At 53.8% G+C, this 15,068-nt stretch overlaps 1 protein-coding gene across 5 annotated transcripts in view; it reads left to right on the top strand.

Moving 5' to 3' along the window:
- The window catches only part of CDC42BPB (CDC42 binding protein kinase beta), a 124,201-nt gene that overhangs the window by 98,538 nt on the left and 10,595 nt on the right, over positions 1 to 15,068 (top strand). For 2 of the 5 annotated variants that reach the window (XM_055361614.2, XM_063698201.1), the window contains 10 exons: positions 1,863 to 1,913; positions 3,462 to 3,548; positions 3,874 to 3,951; positions 5,549 to 5,654; positions 7,552 to 7,688; positions 8,251 to 8,390; positions 10,283 to 10,364; positions 11,406 to 11,622; positions 12,368 to 12,430; positions 13,569 to 14,165. In XM_055361614.2, coding sequence (XP_055217589.1) covers positions 1,863 to 1,913; positions 3,462 to 3,548; positions 3,874 to 3,951; positions 5,549 to 5,654; positions 7,552 to 7,688; positions 8,251 to 8,390; positions 10,283 to 10,364; positions 11,406 to 11,622; positions 12,368 to 12,430; positions 13,569 to 14,165 — 1,558 coding nt within the window. The remainder of the gene's footprint in view (positions 1 to 1,862; positions 1,914 to 3,461; positions 3,549 to 3,873; positions 3,952 to 5,548; positions 5,655 to 7,551; positions 7,689 to 8,250; positions 8,391 to 10,282; positions 10,365 to 11,405; positions 11,623 to 12,367; positions 12,431 to 13,568; positions 14,166 to 15,068) is intronic. The other 3 variants (XM_055361616.2, XM_055361615.2, XM_055361617.2) reach the window with 3 other exon arrangements.

Raw genomic sequence — 15,068 nt, 5'->3', positions numbered from 1 at the left:
GTCGTCCCAGGAATGTCCTTTCCTGCTGGCTTTTCCTCCTAGTTCTGGATCCATCTGGAGGTCACGAATCGCATTTAGTTTTTTGTTTCCTTTAATCTGGAACAGTTCCCCATCTGTCCACTCTTTTATGACAATGATATTTTGGTGTTACCCAGGCCAGTTGTCCTGCAGAATGTCCACTCTGGGTTTGTCTGATGTTTCATCTTCATCAGTTGTGGGTTGAAACTTTGGCACAAACTCTCCTCAGGAGGAGCTGTGCCCTTTCCACGCACAGAGGCCGGCCTGCCCAGGGTGGGTGATGCCAAGTCTGATCGTTGGGTTGAGGTGGGGTTGGCTAGGGTTGCTGCCTGTGTGAGTAGGGGGCAGTCAGCAGGTGCCCATGTGGGCATCTGCCCGTAGCAGCCTCCCCTGGGGTGGGCTCTTAGCATCCTGGCCTGTGTCTGTCATTACAACACCCAAGCAGGCTTGCATTGCTCACAGCCAGTCTGGACGCACACCTGTTCACCTTCACCTGTCAAAATGTTTGTTTTATCAAACTGGCAATGCTTGTCTTTTCCCTGAAATCCACAGTTTTGAAGAAGCAAATCTATTTAACCGGTAAGTGCCCGCCGGGTCTTTGATAAGCCTGTTTCTGCACAAGTCATTGCCTCTCCCGTTGCTGCGGAGCCGGGCACCGCTGTGGGGAGGAATAAGTGGATTCCAGAGAACCAGAGATGGTGCTTGATCACTGAATGGAGGCGGCCAGGAAAGCGGTAGCTTTCTGTAACATTAACAGAGTAGAGGGCCCAGTAGCAAGTGAGTTTACAGCCAGTACTGTCCATGAGTGTGTGAGTCACAGCTGTGGAGAGTGGGCAGCAGAGATGGAGACAGAGGCAGCATCTTCATGCCTCATTCTCTACAGCCAGCACGCCTACCCTTGCTAATCCCTCATCCCTCCCCCCCCCCCTTTTTTTTTTTTTGAGACAGTCTTACTCTGTCGCCCAGGCTGGAGTGCAGTGGTGCAGTTTCGGCTCACCACAACCTCCACCTCCCGGGTTGAAGCGATTCTTGTGCCTCAGCCTCCCAGGTAGCTGGGACTACAGGCGTGCGCCACTATGCCTGGCTAATTTTTTTTTTTTTTTTTTTTTTTTGTATTTTTAGTAGAGATGGGGTTTCACCAGGTCGCCCAGGATGGTCTTGAACTTCTGACCTCAGGTGATCCACCCACCTCAGCCTCCCAAAGCACTGGGATTACAGGTGTGAGCCACCATGCCTGGCCCATAATTGATTTATAAATTGTGATATAAGCACACATAACATAAAACTTACCATCTTAACCATTTTTTAGAGTCAGGGCTTTCTTTTGCTGCCCAGGCTGGAGTGCAGTGCCACCGTCATAGCTCACTGCAACCTCAAACTCCTGGGCTCAAGCGATTCTCCTGCCTCAGCCTCCTGAGCAGCTGGCACTACAGGTGCTCGCCACTGCGCCCAGCTAATTTTTAAATTTTTGTAGAGATGGATTCTTGCTATATTGCCCAGACCGGTCTCAAACTCCTAACCTCAGGTGATCTGCCCACCTTGGCCTCCCAAAGTGCTGGGATTATAGGCATGAGCCACCGTGCCTGGCCGCTAATCCCTCTGTGATTTAAATGGGAAGGCATTTATTGTTGAACAGAAAAAAACCTCCATCAGGGGCTGAGTCTGGTAGAGCTTCCAGACTCTTGAAAATTGTCTTTGAGAAACTTCTTATCCCATGCTGCCTGCATGAAACATGTTGGTTTTTACTAGAAACAGTTTGTCGCCAAGATTAAGTCAATATATCTTCATGCCAGTGTTGACTGGGTGGGAAATGATGTTTGTTCCTCCTGTCTGTTACCTCCAAGGACTCTCTCTCCTCCTCGTCTGCATCTTCCCTGCTAGCCTTTTGGGAAGAAGTAAGTGGCTGCCAGCGCTGGCTTCCCGCGGCTTTCACTCCTGTTAGTGCACAGCCTCCTCAATGCTCCTGTTCCTGAATCTGCATCCCTTTGATTAATTAACCAACTAAATGAAACGAGTGGGGCTTTTACATGCCTAAAATTAATATTCTTTTTCTCATTTATCTAAAGATGGAACCGTAACACTTAACATACCTTGTTTATGGGGCAGATTTGCTTACATTTTTGAGCTTTGATAATTAGCCAGTCGAGCTAGCCTTTCCCTTGTGAATTTGCAGTACCCAGTTGTGTGTGTGTTGTGTGTGTGTATGCTGCCATCCCATCTGAATTTGGCTCCTTCCTCAGTGGCCTAATTAATTGCAACTGTTGGAAAGTGTTTATCTGATTTGGTTCATTGGGATTCTGATATGGAACACAAAATACAGCTGTCAATGCTCTAGGCGCCTGCCCAGCCATGTCTGTGTCCCATCACACCGCTTGCTGGTGCTAACACTTGCTACTCAGCATACGTGTCTGTAAACAGTAGTGGCCTGTGATGATAAACTATTAGTTTCAGGAATACTTGTTGAAATAGAGTTGTTTTTAAGTGGCTTCAGAGTGTAGCTTTAGCTTCAAATAAATCACTGTGAAATTAGAACTCTTAATTTGTTAAAACAAAACAAAACATTGCTTCCCTGTGTCATAAAATTTTCAAGGAAATTCTTAAATCTACTCATGGGCCCACCGACCTCTGTTGATGTTCGAATTTCTTCTTGATCCTTGAAATGAGGTTAAGAAGCATTTGGCTATTTGATCTTTTCTTCTTTCTCTTTTTCTTTTGAGACAGTCTTGATTTGTTGCCCAGGCTGGAGTGCAACGACTTCATCTCGGCTCACTTCAACCTTCTCCTGGGTTCAAGCGATTCTCGTGCCTCAGCCTCCAGAGTAGCTGGGATTATGGGTGTGTGCTAGCACACCCGGCTAATTTTTGTATTTTTAGTAGAGACGGGGTTTCGCCATGTTGGCCAGGCTGGTCTCAAAATCCTGACTTCAGGTGGTCTGCCCCCCTCAGCCTCCCAAATTGCTGGGATTACAGGCGTGAGCCACCATGCCTGGCCTGGCTAATTGATCTTAAGGCTGCTAGGCTTAGATAACATTACTTATGAATAAAGGTCAGGAAGGATCAGCATTTCCAGGTCTTGCCCTTTCAGTGACCGGGGCAAGGAGGCTGCAGGAGGGGGCGGGTATGCTCAGGGCTGTGCATTAGAGGTGTCTCCAGGCAAATTCTCACCTCAGCGGGGTGACTGTGACTTGTCAGACTCCACCTGCCCACTCAATCACCACTCAGCTGAGGAAGCCAAGTGCAGGGGTCCTCAAGGCAGGCCGGCCAGCTGGGAGTGGAGCAGGGGTCTGTGAGGAGACCCAAGGGGTGATAGGATCCAGGAGTAAGAACCGCTGGGACTTCTGGGCCAGACAGAATGTGCTTTTATTAGTAAAGAACTTGTAAGTAGAGTCTGGATCATGTAGAATATGTCCTTTCACCCCACTCTTTCTTTCTTGGTTCTCACAGACCAGCTCAGCTAGTGAGCAAGAAACACAAGCTCCGAAGCCAGAAGCGTCCCCGTCGATGTCTGTGGCTGCATCAGAGCAGCAGGAGGTGAGACAGCGTTGCCCTGGTGATGCTCCCACTGGGGTCTGCCCTTATGTCCAGGTGACCAGATGCTGCTCACCTGGCCCCTGCATAACAGTTTGCAGCGAGGGCCTCTGCCCAGGTGCTCAAGCCCACCTTTCATTTTGAGAATTAACTGTCAGTCCCTCCCCTAGATGAGGGAGGCTTCCGCAGATGTCTCAACATTGTAGCAAATTAAAAATGCAGAACTGTTCACCGTTCACACATTCTTGAGAGAAGTGCACCCCGTGGGGCCAGGTGTCTCAGCCGTGCTGAGCTGGGCCGACACTCACCTGTCCTGCTTGTCTCCCAGGACATGGCTCGGCCCCCGCAGAGGCCATCCGCTGTGCCGTTGCCCACCACGCAGGCCCTGGCTCTGGCTGGACCGAAGGTAGGGGCCTTGCTTTCACCCGGGGCGCCTTCTTAGTTATTTAGTTATTTATTTATTCTCAGTTATTTAGAAAATAAGTTTTGTATAAATAAAACATACTTAGTCATTTTTGCATACACACAGTAGCGACCCTCATGTTCTGTAGGAAAGCTGTTGAGAATGGTGTGTAATTCAGGAAGCTGTCAGGACTCCGTGTTTTCTTAATGATACCAGTGCTACACAAATATATTTTAATTGGAAAAGTTCAGCATTCAGTCTCCCCACTCTCCTTGTCTCATTCTCCAAGCCATATTCCCCTCTCCACAGGTAGGCAGCTTACTTCTCCACATTGATTTTCATTTGTCTGCCTGCACTTAGAGAACCTTACAGAACCATGTGGCTGGTGGGTGAGAATGACTCCCAGCATAAACGGCACTGCAGTGCATGTGCGGTTCTGAGCCTCATCCTTTTCACAAGCGCATCCTGGAGAGCCAGCACAGCAGCCCCACTGGGCCCCTGCTCCCCTGTCCTGGCCTCGGCTTCTTCTGTAACATCCCCTTTTCTTTCGTATAAACATCAACGCAGATCAGAAAGTCTCCAGGGTGACAGGCCCCTGAGTTCCAAGCATTGCGAGTACGTAGCCCTGTGGCCTAAGGTGGTTTTTGTTGTTGTTAATGTAGACACAGCCTCTGCCTGTGCTTCCCGCCACAGACAGCTGTGCCGGCTGGACGTAAGAAGCCAAACTTGTATGAGGCTACTTAAGGGTTTGGCTTTTGGACTAAGACTCTTGCAGAGTCAGGGACCAAGTCGCGAGGTCGTTTATTTGGTTACCATATTTGATAGCAACTCTGCAGAGTGCTGGTGTGTCACTCCTAGTCCTGATGGCCCGGCCACCGCCCCACGGCCTCCCTGCCCACCTCAGCCAGCCTCTTCCCCTGCAACTCTCTGGAGTTTGTGTCGGTCACTCCCCTACTTCTTGCAAGTGGTCTCACCCACATCTGTTTCCTGCTGAGGATCGTATTGGTCTCTGCTGCGCCTGAGCTTGGTAAACAGGCGGTCCCGCATGGGCTGCACCACGACCCTCCGTTCAGCCTTGGGGCTGCTGCAGTTGCCGCTGGGTTCACAATGTGTCCACTCCTGATGAGGGACCGTGAGCCTTTCCAGGCGTTTGCTGTTATGAACTGTCCTCCTGTAGGTGATTCTTGGGTGTCTCTTGGACACATGCAAGGCCTGTGTGCAGCCCAACCCAAATGTGGCCCCAGGTCGGCCCCCAAGAGCCAGTTGGTGCTGGTCTCCAGGAGGCCAGGAGCGTGAGCCAGAAAGAGCACTGGCCATGCCACCTCGGCCCTCTGGCCCAGCTGACCTCGCTTTTTGGTAGCAGTGCTCTCCCACTGAAGGAAGTATTTGTTGGCCTATCTCTGGCTCAGGCTCGTAGGTGGTTTTCACCACTATCTGATGAGCCCTGTTAGGGAACACGTAGACCAAGACCAGAACTTGCACATTTCCACCTTTTCAGGATAATGCCCAAGCTGTGTATAAACTGGATCACAGGCAGATGGATCTGACTCTTCTCAAGAGTCCATGGTTCACCTCAGTGTTCTTGATTTTCTCCTTCCAGCCAAAAGCTCACCAGTTCAGCATCAAGTCCTTCTCCAGCCCTACTCAGTGCAGCCACTGCACCTCCCTGATGGTTGGGCTGATCCGGCAGGGCTACGCCTGCGAGGGTGAGTGTCGTTGCAGCTCCTGGAGTCAGCATGCACAGCCCCACACCCCTGCAGCTCAGGGCACCAGCCGGCTCCAGGGCAGCTCTGATGCAAGCAAACCAAACTAAAGTGAAGTGTCATTGGCATGATTTGAGGACAGGGTTTTTTTTAGGGGGAGTGGGGGGATAGGGTCTCACTCTGTCACTCAGACTTCAGTGCAGTGGTGCAATCACAGGTCAGCTCAAGCGATTCCCTTGTCTCAGCCTCTCAAGTAGTTGGGACCACAGACACACACACCACCACCATGCCTGGCTATTTTTAAATTTTTTTTGTAAAGAGTTGGGGGTCTCACTTTGTTTCCCAGACTGGTCTCGAACTCTGGGACTCAAGTGATCTCCCACCTTAGCCTCCTGAAGTGCTGGAATTACAGGCATGAGCCACTGCACCCAGCCTGGCAGGTTTATTTTTACAAATCCTCAGTAAAGGTCTGTGGAACCGTGGATCCCTGCTGTGCTGGGGGCTCCAGTGTGCCGTGCTCCTCTGTGGTGACTCAAATCATCTACTGAGAATTATTACGAAGTAGATCATCTGCAGCTGTTCTAGAAAATCAGAGAGGAAAAATAATTGTGTAAAACCTTCCACTGTCAAATTATCTAAAGATAACCACAATTATTTGTCTCTGCTTCTGGTCATCATTCGTATTTTCTTTCTTTTTTTCTATTTCTTTTTCGAGACAAGAGTTTGACTCTGTTGCCCAGGCTAGAGTGCAGTGGCTCAATTTCAGCTTACTGCAACTGCTGCCTCCCAGATTCAAGTGATTCTCCTGCCTCATCCGCCCAAGTAGCTAGGGACAGGCCCACGCCACCATGCCCGGCTAATTTTTGTGTTCTTAGTAGAGATGGGGTTTCGCCATGTTGGCCAGGCTGGTCTCAAACTCCTGACCTCAAGTGATCCACCTGCCTCGGCCTCCCAAAGTGCTGGGATTACAGGTGTGAGCCACTGCGCCCAGCCCATCGTATTTTTAAGGCTGTATCTTGTGCTCTTGCCCTGTGCTGGGATTCGACATGCTCTTACCCCTCAGTGATTGCCCCATTTCACAGATGAGCAACCACCCCAAGCCACCCAGTGCTGTGGGAGGGTCCTGGAGCCCAGACCTGCACTGGCTCTGAGCACTCACGCCTTCCTGACCGTGGGTCTGTGAACAGAGACGCCCTTCATTCTACATTGTAGCAGAAGCATTGTTTTTTGTTATTTCAACTCATGCACGTTTTGATTGGCTGCCAAGACCCCACGTCCCCATGACCGCTGGCCTGAATTGCCATGTGGAAACTCACCCGTGTGGGAGGCGGCCCGGGCTGGCAGGGACAGCATGGAAGCAGGCTTCTGCCATGGGCCCTTTCCCTGTGCGCGTGCTGAAGACGCATTCATGCCAGAAACCCTGAGCTTTTGTGTGGATTCTGCCCTGCAACTGTTTTTACCTTCTTGGGTGTCTGGACTTGATGTGAGACTTGATCATTATTTTTTGTTCGTTTGTTTTGTTTTGTTTTGTTTTTTTGAGATGGAGTCTCGCTCTGTGGCCCACGCTGGAGTGCAATGGTGTGGTCTCAGCTCACTGCAACCTCCGCCTCCTGGGCTCAAGCGATTCTTCTGCCTCAGCCTCCCGAGTAGCTGGGATTACAGGTGCGCTTCACCACGCCTGGCTAAGTTTTGTATTTTTAATAAAGGCGGGATTTCACCATGTTGGCCAGGCTGGTCTCAAACTTCTGACCTCAAGTGGTCTGCCCACCTCGGCCTCCGAAAGTGCTGGGATTCCAGGCGAGACCTGGTAATTATTAAATTGCCTCCTCAGGGCATAGGTTCTGCAGTGACTTCTCTGTAGGCAGCAAGCTTTGAAGGCAGTGTTCTTGCTCTCTTCCAGTGTGTTCCTTTGCTTGCCACGTGTCCTGCAAAGACAGTGCCCCCCAGGTGTGCCCAATACCTCCCGAGCAGTCCAAGAGGCCTCTGGGCGTGGACGTGCAGCGAGGCATCGGAACAGCCTACAAAGGCCATGTCAAGGTAGGTGGCTTCATCTCCGCCCCTCAGCCCTCGGTGCCTGTGAGGTGCAGTGACCAATAGCCATGCCCAGCCACTCTTGAAGGCAGCCCCTTGCTGTGACAGGTGACCCTGGTGCCAGTCCTAGGGGGCTTCCCCTCCTGGGCACTGAGGCCATCAGGTCAGCGCAGCCGCCATTCTGAATGGCCTGGGCATCCTGAGGCCTCCATGCAGACGCTCACTCAGAATCCATCCTGGGCTGAGTGTCCAGCCAGTGGGCAGAAGCTCAGTCTGAAAGCCACTGTGCCAGGCCCACCTCTACGAGACTGTCGGACTGCGTGTACCACCGCAGCCTGCATGGGGTGGACACAGCGTTGGCTGAGCTGCCAGCTTTCCCTGGCACCGTCTGCTGCCACGCATGGACCCCTCCCCAGCAACGCCTTGAGCCTTCTTGGGCAAACACCCCTCTGTCCAAACAGCTCTGCCGCCAGCCTGGCAGCTGGAAGGAGATTGTGAACGAGTGTAATGGGGCCTGGCGGCCTGCCTGGCCTGGTGGAACGCGGCCACTGTTTGTTTTTATTCATAGGTCCCAAAGCCCACGGGGGTGAAGAAGGGATGGCAGCGCGCATATGCGGTCGTCTGTGACTGCAAGCTCTTCCTGTATGATCTGCCTGAAGGAAAATCCACCCAGCCTGGTGTCATTGCGAGCCAAGTCTTGGATCTCAGGTCTGCGTTTGGGCAGCACTGTCCTTGCTCTGTGAATCTTCCTCAGCTATCTTTAGCCAAAAGGACGGTGTGTTCCTTAGTAGTCTTTCACCTCATTTATACTTCACCTGCTTCGTTATTGTATGGTTGCAAAAATGGGTACAGCTTAGTCATGACTTCAGGCGCTCACATGCGTATGAACAGACGTGCATACGGGCCTGTGTGCACAGGAACGGGAGCGCTGTAGACGCTTCCTGCCTCGCGTGTGTTTGCGTTGAGAAGTTTGCCACAGGGGAATTAATTTAACATAAGAAAGCCACATGCCCAAGAACAAGCAGAAGATATCCCAGAGAAAAGCCACGCAGCCCACAGCCGTCTGTGCGTTTTAGAGACCGCAGCAGGTGCTGGCGTGTGGAAGAAGTCTGGAGCCGTGGGCCATGTGGGTGTGCGTGGCCGTAGCGTTTGCTATGTGACCCTGTCTCAGTGCCACCCGGTGTCAGCTGCAGGAGCAGGCGGGGCCTCCTTCCCACTTCCTCTTAGAGTTGACATCTGTGGCTCATCTGTTAGTGAGAAGAGGACAGTGGTCATGTTACTGGCATGTGGAATGCTGTTGTGAAGGTAAACGCATCACTAAGAGGCCTAGCTCAGCCCAGGGCCTGCACACGGGACCATGCTACTGCCTTTGTGTCATCTCTGTGCTGTGCCCATGCAGCGTCTCTTGTGTGGTGCACACGGGACTGCTCTGGGCTCAGGCCGGGGCTGGGTACTCCATCTGTAGCATTGGTTCTTGGGGCAGGGCTGCTGGGTGGGTACCCTGAGGACAGCGAGGGTGAGTCGGCATCACCTGGCAGCATACTCCACTTTCCATGTCCCTCCCCCCGGAGCACCCGCCAGTCCCTGGCTGTGCACAGGTCTGCCCCTGGCCTGGTGATGAAGGGCCACTGGTAGATGAAAAGTTGGCATGAGCCCAAGTCAGGGGCCCCATCGGAGGGCTCAGCACTCTTTAGGGAACCTCTTCAGAACATCACTTCCACACTGATCCCACACCCCGCTCCCCGTCTCACCTCCACACCCACCCCACCCCCTCACCTCCACACCCAACCCCCACTCCCCCTCATCTCCACACCCACCCCACCCCACCCCCTCACCTCCACACCCAGCCCCCACTCCCCTTCACCTCCACACCCACCCCACCCCCTCTCACCTCCACACCCACCACTCCCCCTCTCACTTCCAAGCCCACCCCCCACTCCCCCTCACCTCCCTCCAAACCCACCCCCCACCCTCCCCTCACCTCCACACCCACCCCACCCTCCCCGTCACCTCTCCACCCACCCCACACTCCCCCTCTCACCTCCACACCTACCCCCCACCCCCTACTCCCCCATCACCTACACCCTCCACCCCCCACTCCCCGTCTCACCTCCACACCCACCCCCCTACTTCCTCCTCACCTCCACCCCCACCCCACCCCTGACTCCCCTCCACCTCAACACCCACCCCCCACTCCCCTGTCACCTCCACGCCCACCCCCCACGAACCCCCTCTCCCTCCCACTCCCCCCTCACTTCCACACCCCTCACCCCACTTGTCCTCTGCACTTGGCTGTGGAGGGACTGCCTGGCTGTGCCAAGTGCAAACCGAGTCGTCTGTAACTGGCATAGTCTGGAGGCACCAGCACAGTGGGGATGAGGCTCCGGGGCTTCCCTTGCGGCATCCCTAAGCCCTGAAACACCTGCCAGAGTCTTGAGTTGTTTGTTGGCCCTGCCCGTGTTTCTTACATCTGGGGAGGCGAGGGACCCGCCCTCCACTGCAGAACACGGTGGTGGAAGGACATGGCAGGGCAGGGCGTGGGAGGGCCTTGGGTCCTGTGCGCGTGTCTCCCAGCGGGGTCCATGTTTCTTTCTTACCAGAGATGACGAGTTTTCCGTGAGCTCAGTCCTGGCCTCAGATGTCATTCATGCTACACGCCGAGATATTCCGTGTATATTCAGGGTATGAATTTTTCATTAATCTTTTTAACAAAGCACATGGTTAAAACTGATTGTTCCAGGCATGTCATTGTGCCGCGGCAGCCATCAGCACACCTCTGGTGTGGCCCTCGGGTCTCAGCCTCCCGCCTGGCTCCAGGTCCTTGTGCGTCCCGTCCTGGCCAAGTAGCAGCCTGTGCCCGTCTCAGGGAGCCTCCTGGCTGGCTTCTTCCCAGACACCCCTCTTCACTGACCCTCCCTTCTCCTACATCTGAAACTCCTCTTCCACTCAGTCCACGTCCCGGCCACTGTCCTCACAGCGTGTGCACTGCCAGGCGGGCACTGTGGCGGGTTAGGCATGACGGTGCCGCTCCAGTGCCCCCCAGCCAATTGGAGCCAGCGTTTTTGTTGACTGAGTGAGTGCTCCCTCACTGAGTTAGTGTTAGACATTGTAGCATTAGGACGTTCCTAGAAGACTGAATTGGGGAAAGAAACCCTCCAGCCCCCTCCACTGGGAGTTTTCTTATAAACACAGCAAAATTTTGATTGACAACAAAACTAAGTTTATAAATTAGCTTTTACTAAATCACAGCTCTATTGAGAAACAACCTGTCATACACAGTACAGGAAATTGCCATCATTGTTACTGAAACGATGGTCATTTGGTAGCATGCGTGCTCAGAGGCTGCTCACAGGGAGGCATGATTTGGGCCAGTGTTTTTGAGATCTGCTTTTCCTGGACACATTTTCAGAATCTACTTTTATAATGATTATTCAAGAAAGCAGATTTAAAATAGGCAGCTACTCGTAGTTTTGACAAAAGCAGAATTAATGAAAATCGGACCAGGAAGCGATCTCACGGGGCTGTTTAGAGCCCCGCCCCTTCCGTGTCCTGCCGCGGGAGCCTCTGCAAGGCGCTCAGTGAGGTGGAGTCAGGGGTCCCTGCCTGGGAAGCATATCAGCCCCCGTTGCTCCTGGGGTGCGTGGCTCCAGCAGGGCCGTGGTAGCTGTGTGCGGCTTTGGCGTTTGATGACTTCTCTCTTCTCTTCTGTTTCCTGTCATGAAGGTGACGGCCTCTCTCTTAGGTGCACCTTCTAAGACCAGCTCGCTGCTCATTCTGACAGAAAATGAGAATGAAAAGAGGAAGTGGGTTGGGATTCTAGAAGGACTCCAGTCCATCCTTCATAAAAACCGGCTGAGGAATCAGGTCGTGCATGTTCCCTTGGAAGCCTACGACAGCTCGCTGCCTCTCATCAAGGCCGTCCTGACAGCTGCCATCGTGGGTACGTCCCAAAGGCTGTGCCCTTCATGTGTCTGAAGCAACAGCACTTCCGGTGGCACTGCAGTGCCCGTCTGAAAATCAGATGAAGGTCACAGGTCCATTTGGGTTTGTAGACAGTTTCTGCATGCATGTTAAGAAGCAGACGAGGCCGGGCGCGGTGGCTCACGCCTGTAATCCCAGCACTTTGGGAGGCCGAGGCAGGCGGATCACAAGGTCAGGAGATTGAGACCATCCTGGCTAACACGGTGAAACCCTGTCTCTGCTTAAAAAAAAAAAAAAAAGAAAAAAAAGAAAAATTAGCTGGGCGTGGTGGCGGGCGCCTGTAGTCCCAGCTACTTGGGAGACTGAGGCGGGAGAACAGCATGAACCCAGGAAGTAGAGCTTACAGAGAGCCGAGATCACACCACTGCCTGGGCGACAGACCGAGACTCCGTCTCAAAAAAAAAAAAAAAAACAGATGACCTGTGCGGACAGTACAGTCAGCCCCGGCTAAGCCTGAGGGTCAGCTCCAGGAGCCCCACACACACCCAAATCCTTGCGGACTCAATCCCACAGTCAGCCGGCCCTGTGGAGTTTGTGTAGACAGAAAGTCACCCCCGATACTGGAGTGTCACATCCCTGGAATACTGTATTCTCATCCACATATGGTTGAAAAGTATCTGTGAATGAGCCCACCCGCGCATTCAAACCCATATTGTTCACGGTCAGCTGTACTGACTTTGTGTATGTTACTTACCCCTCCACAGATGCAGACAGGATTGCAGTCGGCCTAGAAGAAGGGCTCTATGTCATAGAGGTCACCCGAGATGGTGAGTGAGCAGGGCGTTTCCAGCCTGGGATGTCACAGGCCCAGCCTGGCCTCTGCAGACAGCACAGGGTCAGTAGCTCCTAAGGGTTAAGACAAATGCGCTTGATGAAGGCGCCAGAGGGGCCAGCGTGCCGTGAAGACCAGCATCGAGTGCGTGGCGACGTGGTGCTAAGTTGCGTATCACATCCATCGAGTTCTTCAAGGGAGCACTGAGCGGGAGTGGGTGGGGGGTCAAGGAAAGCCCCCTGGGAGGAGGAACAGCTGCAGCTTTCCCACATGTGCTGAGGCTTCGCTTGAGAAGCTTTAGTTTCTTTGCTTCCAATTTTGACACTTCAGTCTTCCCAGCGAGGAAGGGCAAAGGTATCCTGGCATGCACCCGCTCCACAGCCCTGGGTCTAGGAGCAGAAACGTCAGGATACTGGAACTGGCCATGGGCAGGGGGCAGGGGCCCGGGGGAGCATCCCTCAAGGAATCCAGCAACATTTCATGTGAGCCGTAGTCCTTTCCCGACAGACCCAGCATCTTTGCATGTGATGGCCGTGGAGCGAGAAGGGCGGGGCAGCCGCTGGGCGAGGCCATACCCTGGCAGCTCTGTGGGGAGATCTGAGCAAGCGAGGGGCTTGGGTTAGCCTGGGGGCCGTGTGAGGGCGGCGTCTTCACTGGGGGCCGTGTGAGGGCGGCGTCTTCAGAGGATTTGTCTCAGGGTCCCAGCGGGTTGGGAACAGCTCTTTGTCCCTCATGTGCAGCGTGAGGGCCCTCTGGTTCGGGGATGAGCTGGAAGGAGGCCCAGATCACCCCAGGGCCTTGCTGCGCGAGGACCCAGGTGGAAGCACTGCCCAGCTGGAGCCCTGGTGCACTGAGGGGTGTGCACAGCAGCAGAGGCAGAGGAGCCTTCAGACCAGCCCCCGAGGCTGTCCCAGGAGCGCGCTGTGGATGTGGGGCAGCTTCTCCGGGGGGCGCTGAAGCCGCTGGCTCTGTGGGCAGAGACGGGCTCAGGGCCGGGCTCAGGCTGTGCACACAGGAAGGGAGCCCAGGGGAGGGCCCCAGAGTGTTCCAGGCAAGTCTTTAGCCAAGGCCGTCAGCCCCTGGGAGCTGCTGGCTGTCCCGTCGGCCTCACGCTCTTGTCCTCCTTGCCACAGTGATCGTCCGTGCCGCTGACTGTAAGAAGGTGCACCAGATCGAGCTTGCTCCCAGGGAGAAGATCGTAATCCTCCTCTGTGGCCGGAACCACCATGTGCACCTCTATCCGTGGTCGTCCCTTGATGGAGCGGAAGGCAGTTTTGACATCAAGCTTCCGGAAACCAAAGGCTGCCAGCTCATGGCCACGGCCACACTCAAGAGGAACTCTGGCACCTGCCTGTTTGTGGCCGTGAAACGGCTGATCCTTTGCTATGAGATCCAGAGAACGAAGCCATTCCACAGAAAGTTCAATGAGATTGTGGCTCCCGGCAGCGTGCAGTGCCTGGCGGTGCTCAGGGACAGGCTCTGTGTGGGCTACCCTTCTGGGTTCTGCCTGCTGAGCATCCAGGGGGACGGGCAGCCTCTAAACCTGGTAAATCCCAATGACCCCTCGCTTGCGTTCCTCTCACAACAGTCTTTTGATGCCCTTTGTGCTGTGGAGCTCGAAAGCGAGGAGTACCTGCTTTGCTTCAGCCACATGGGACTGTACGTGGACCCGCAAGGCCGGAGGGCACGCGCGCAGGAGCTCATGTGGCCTGCGGCTCCTGTCGCCTGTAGTATGTATATGTTTTCTGTTGCATATCCCTGTTGCTGCTTTTCCCACCGACAGTCAGCATGTGTTCGATTTTGCTTTGGTTTGTCTTCCAGTCCCTTAGTTGAGTAGTCACAGAGCATCGGGAGAGGTGGGCCCCATGCCAGCCCGCAGCAGAGAGCACGGTTCAGATCTCACGTCTCAGACCAGCAGTAGGCGGGCTCAGCAACCTCTCTCCCTGAGCACATGGGGCCGGTTCTTCCAGAGGCCTCAGCAGAAGACCCCGTCGGCCGGCATAGGCCCCTGGGCAGAAGGGCTCGGCGAACCGAGAACGGGGCGTGGCATTCAGCTCTCATTTAAAAGGCCTTCCTCGTGATAATACGGAAACTTACACAGTAGTAAAGACAAGCTTGAGGGGTTTTGGTGGCCAGAAAATAATTCACCTCTGGTGTCTTAAGTTACAGTCCCTCTAAGGACAAGTATTTTCTGAACATGGTAGGAGCTGTTTTTCAAACAGTTGGGTCACTGAATTCGCCTAGTTGGCATGACTTTCTCTATGAATGGTGGCACTGGGGAAAAAGTAGGACCAGTGGACACTTCCTGACTGGCCCGCTGTCCGATGGCTTTTAAAACCTTAAACCGGGTGGAGAGCGGTGGCTCACACCTGTAATCCCAGCACTGTGTGAGACTGAGGCAGGAGGCTCACTTGAGCTCAGAAGTTCAATACCAGCCTCATCTCTACTAAATAACAAAATATGGCTCACACCTGTAATCCCAGCACTTTGGGAGGCCAAGGCAGGGCGGATCACGAGGTTAGGAGATCGAGACCATCCTGGCTAATAGGGTGAAACCCCATCTCTACTAAAAATACAAAAAAAAATTTAGCCGGGCGTGGCGGCAGGCGCCTGTAGTGCCAGCTACTCAGGAG

Source organism: Gorilla gorilla, chromosome 15 (assembly GCF_029281585.2).
Source record: "Gorilla gorilla gorilla isolate KB3781 chromosome 15, NHGRI_mGorGor1-v2.1_pri, whole genome shotgun sequence".
NCBI classification, from domain to species: Eukaryota; Metazoa; Chordata; class Mammalia; order Primates; family Hominidae; genus Gorilla; species Gorilla gorilla.
The sequence above is the reverse complement of the archived record's forward strand: the minus strand, read 5'-3'. Positions and strand labels throughout refer to the sequence as shown.